This window comes from Benincasa hispida, unplaced genomic scaffold (assembly GCF_009727055.1).
Source record: "Benincasa hispida cultivar B227 unplaced genomic scaffold, ASM972705v1 Contig970, whole genome shotgun sequence".
Lineage (NCBI taxonomy): Eukaryota > Viridiplantae > Streptophyta > Magnoliopsida > Cucurbitales > Cucurbitaceae > Benincasa > Benincasa hispida.
Genome location: NW_024065302.1, coordinates 111,474 through 115,673, shown reverse-complemented (window position 1 = coordinate 115,673; position 4,200 = coordinate 111,474). Strand labels below are relative to the sequence as shown.

Sequence of the window (4,200 nt, the reverse complement as noted above, 5' to 3'; positions counted from 1 at the left end):
ATTCGTTACATTAAAAGATCGGTTTATAAATTTTGAGAGTTGCTTCCAACCAATTCTAAATGTTAAAAAGTGTGCGACCTTTCAACTTTATATCCAATTTAACTAATTTAATCGACTTTTTGTAAGATCCAATACAAAATTGAATATTTAGTGTTTTATTAAATACAATACAAAATTTTTAAAGAATATTGAAAGAATAATCATAAACGTATTATTAAAAACAATCTTATTATTATTATTGTGGTCATTGGTATTATTAATACAACTTACAAATTTAATGTGCAAACTTATAATTTAATCCGTTTAACATCAAAATATAAAAATTAATATCGAACATACATCGATGTGTTAAATAGCTCCCTTGACAAAAAATTTAGGATCCGCTACTAATTGAGACAAAACAATAATGATGCTTGTCATAAGCTACCTCACAAACCCAAATAATCTTGTACGATAGATATATATAATCAATGTGTAATGTAACGGCTATATACTTTGATTAATGTAAAATCCTAGCCAGAAGAAATTTGAAATCGTTTTTCTAAGACAAATTTCAAAAGTGATCAATTTTTTTTTTAAAAAAAAGGAAAAATCTTGTTATAGCCTGGACTATACACTATTTATTGTTTATCTCCTATTACACCCAATTAAAAATTGTCAAAAATTATCAAAAATTATTTTTTTAGTGTGTAAGAAAGGGAAAGTGTGACTTAGGTGCAGCTAGTCGTTAAAAAATAATCATATCCCCATTATTAAAACAATCTTATAATTATTATTATTGTGCCTAGACTGCTGCAATTACAAAATTAGTGTGCAAACTCAGAATTTAATCCGTTTAACATCAAAATATAAAAATCAATATCAATTTACATCGATGGGTTAAATAGCTCCCTAAGACAAATAATCTTCTACAATATACATAGAGAGAGAGGTTCCTGTAATCAATATGTAATGTAATGGTTATATAATTTGATTAATGTAAAATCATCTCCGGAAGAAATTTGAAATCGTTTTTTCAAGACAAAAAATATATATATATTTTTTGTTTTTATAAAATAAAATTCAAAATACCCAAAAGTCAGATCATCATGGCACCCAGTGGTCATTGGGACTGGTGAAAAAACCAAGGACTTTGTTAAAAAAAAGAAAATGTATTCAAACCCAATGACGGCCTGTCTAGATATTGTAGAGTCATGCAGTAAACTTAGGATTAATTTAAGGTTTATGCATAGCAATCCTAAACCCTAACAAATATTAGAAAGTAAAATAAAACAAAAAGACGCCAAAAGCCAAAATGAAAGCATAATTCTAAACCAACCAAACAAAAATTGGGGACAACCGAAAAAGAAATAAAGAAAAGAAAAGAAAAGAAAAGAAAGAAACATTTTAAAAATGGGATGAACTCAGCAAAAAAACCACCCAAATCAACCGAGCGAAGAATCAGTGGAGGCGTATTTGGGGACAGCTAAAGAGTACTGTGGCTGAAAAGTACTTAGAAAAAGACAAAATGTGTCACAAAGTATCATTAAATATACTCACAAAAGAAGAGCCATGACAAATGACAACAACATTTAGAAGCTATCCAAGTCAAGTCATAAAGACATATAATAAAATCATACCAATGTTCGGAAGAGACACCATCAGTGCTTTCTTTCTCTTGTGTATGCCCCTGCCACTTCCTCTGCCACTATTTGGTGGGGTCTTCTTCTTTTCCACCGTTTTCATTGCAATCGTCTTCACAGCTGATTTGTGTGTGTTTTCTTGATGACCCTTTGCAAAGCTTGACTGGATATTTTTTGCCATTCAGCTCTAGCTTCCTTAATACTGCTTTACCAAGATCAATCCCACAAATATCAGCTAGCCTAACAAGATACAGCAAAACATCTGAGAGTTCTTCCCCAAGATGTTGCTTCTCTTCATCTTTCCAATCTGGAAGGCCTCTTGGAACTTCCCCTTTCCACTGGAATATCTCAGATAACTCTCCCACTTCACCCACCTAACAGAAAATAGTATAGCCATGAAGAAGGGTACAAGTTAAGAGTAAGAGATTTCTCCTCTTTGGCAGTCAAAGTTGGGATATTCTACCACAAGACAAACAGACAAAACTTCAAATAAACTAATCATTTATGCTCAATCCACTAAATAGAATGCCTATCATGATTCTCTACCTACGTCTTAATCCACTTTCAAATAGTTCAAACAGTTCAAACAGTAATCAGAAAACAGCTTTTACTGTTCCTAAAATTTGTACTTCATGAATGGGAGAATCATTGCTAATGTAAAACTGAAGATAAAATCTGGACGGTCAAATGAGTATAACCTACTCAGAGCAGTCCATTACGCATAAAATTTCAAGCCAAACATAAATTGTTCTCCTACACATCTTCATAGTCGCAATATAACTTCAGTTGAAGCAGTTCTTCTGCGATTAAACGTCAGTGAAACCCTAAAGGAACGAGGAAGTATTGAATCAATCATCGCGAATGAGAAATCCCTAATAGACATATAGTACCACAATCCCGATATGAAAAAGAGTAAGAAAAAAATGTCGATCGTCAGCAGACTGTTCAATCCTCTAATACTATCACCATATCGTTTCCAAGTAGCTTCCATGGACGAAAGAAGAATGTGATATTCGTATTCTAATTCATTTTTACAAACGCGTAAGGAAGTACAGACTACAGTTTTCGAAAGAACATTAATAGATTACCATAGCGAGAAGGAGATTTCTAGGGCTATGAAACTGATCCCAGTCCCTCTCTTTCGCAAAGTCCGCCATCATCGTCTTCAATTTCTTGAGAGTCACCTCCTCACTTTCTACAACCTCCGCCATCGGCAGCTGCTGATAGCCGTTCGCGGTCACTTTTCTTTAACCGGAACACCGTACGCTGCAGAAGCAGAAGGAAAAACGGCCGCCGTTTACAGGCCGGACATGAAATTGCAGAGAAGCATTAAGCAAAAGGAAAACGTTGGTTCTCTTTTTCTAATGCCTTTTCACTGCGATCACGGGAGGGAAATTAATGACCGGGTACGGGGAAATGCCGGTTGATATGGCTACGGAACGGTCAGATGTCGGTTTTTCTATGTTTTCTTTTTCTAGATATTGCTGCTGCGTCCCTCGTGTTTTGTAATTTTGGGATTTGCAGGGACCTTCTGTTTGTTTAATTTTAAATGTTGTTTTAAATTTAAAAAGATATATATATGTATTTGGGGATTAATCTGCAAAAAGAAAATTTGTTTTCTTTTTTTTGGGGGAGAATAATATAAGTGACAATAATAGTATTGGACCATAGTAATTATTCCGTAAATAATGTACATTGTAACAGAGCCGACTTTACCCTAGGTCCCATTTAGGAATAGGAATGAAATTTTCCGTATAATATTTTCACTTATTGATGATCATTATTATAATACGGAGATAAAATCAATGGACATATTCACTTTTAATTTAGAAATATTCATAAAAATAGATCTAACTCAACTGACATATGAATATATTAATAACTACAAACAACGTTTGTTTTGTGAGGTAAAGAGAGAGAGTTCTTGAGAGAGAATAAAATCAATCGATACGTAGGTAGAATCATCTCCTCAATTTGTCGCTCCTCGATCTGGTGTAGATCCTCCTTCGACTGATTGATCTTTTCTTAGCAAAAGAAGAGATAATTATGTGGTTTTGTGATGGTTTGTTTTGATGTTTTGATCTGGTTTTGTGGTTGTGGTTTTGTTGATATTTTTTTCTATGCCTTGGTTGGACTATGTTGTTTTTGTTATTGCCTACACTATAATGTGTGTTCTCGTAATGAAGTGTTTGGTTTCTTCTCATTTCTACTCAAATTTTTTTGTTGTTTGCCATAAAAGAAAATTATGCCAAAGGGGGAGTTTGTTATTATTGTGGTTGGCAGATAATGTTTTCTTTTATTATGTTGAATTTTTTGTCTCTAACTTTAAGGTCCTTTCTTTATCAATGGTGATCTGCTGGAAGATTTTTCCTTTTTTGTTGCTGCTGGTTATGGCATGTTGACCTTATGAATGAGATATATTTATTTGGTTTTTTGGAGTGTTTGAAATCAGTTGTCTATAACCTTTGATTAGAGCTTTCTTGTTTGAAAAATTTTGGTGAAGAAACTGTGGAATTGTACGTGAATTACCTTGTCAAATTAAACAGGCATTCTCAAAAGCAGGTTCTAAAAAAATAGT

The 4,200-nt window shown here is 33.2% G+C and overlaps 1 protein-coding gene across 1 annotated transcript; it reads right to left on the bottom strand.

Annotated features, from left to right (window-relative positions):
- Positions 1-1,105: 1,105 nt before the first annotated feature.
- On the bottom strand, positions 1,106-3,023 carry LOC120070149 (dCTP pyrophosphatase 1-like). The gene is made up of 2 exons (XM_039022003.1): positions 2,711-3,023; positions 1,106-1,996 (listed from the first exon to the last, which is right to left on the bottom strand). The coding sequence occupies exons 1-2, from the start codon at positions 2,831-2,833 to the stop codon at positions 1,688-1,690; spliced, it is 432 nt and encodes a 143-aa protein (XP_038877931.1). The 5' UTR covers positions 2,834-3,023; the 3' UTR covers positions 1,106-1,687.
- Positions 3,024-4,200: the final 1,177 nt, after the last annotated feature.

Coding starts and splice junctions, on each gene's coding strand:
- LOC120070149 (XM_039022003.1), bottom strand. CDS start 2,833: ATGGCGGAGGTTGTAGAAAGTGAGGAGGTGACTCTCAAGAAATTGAAG. Junction 1,997..2,710: donor GAAATCTCCTTCTCGCTATG/GTAATCTATTAA, acceptor ATTTTCTGTTAG/GTGGGTGAAGTGGGAGAGTT.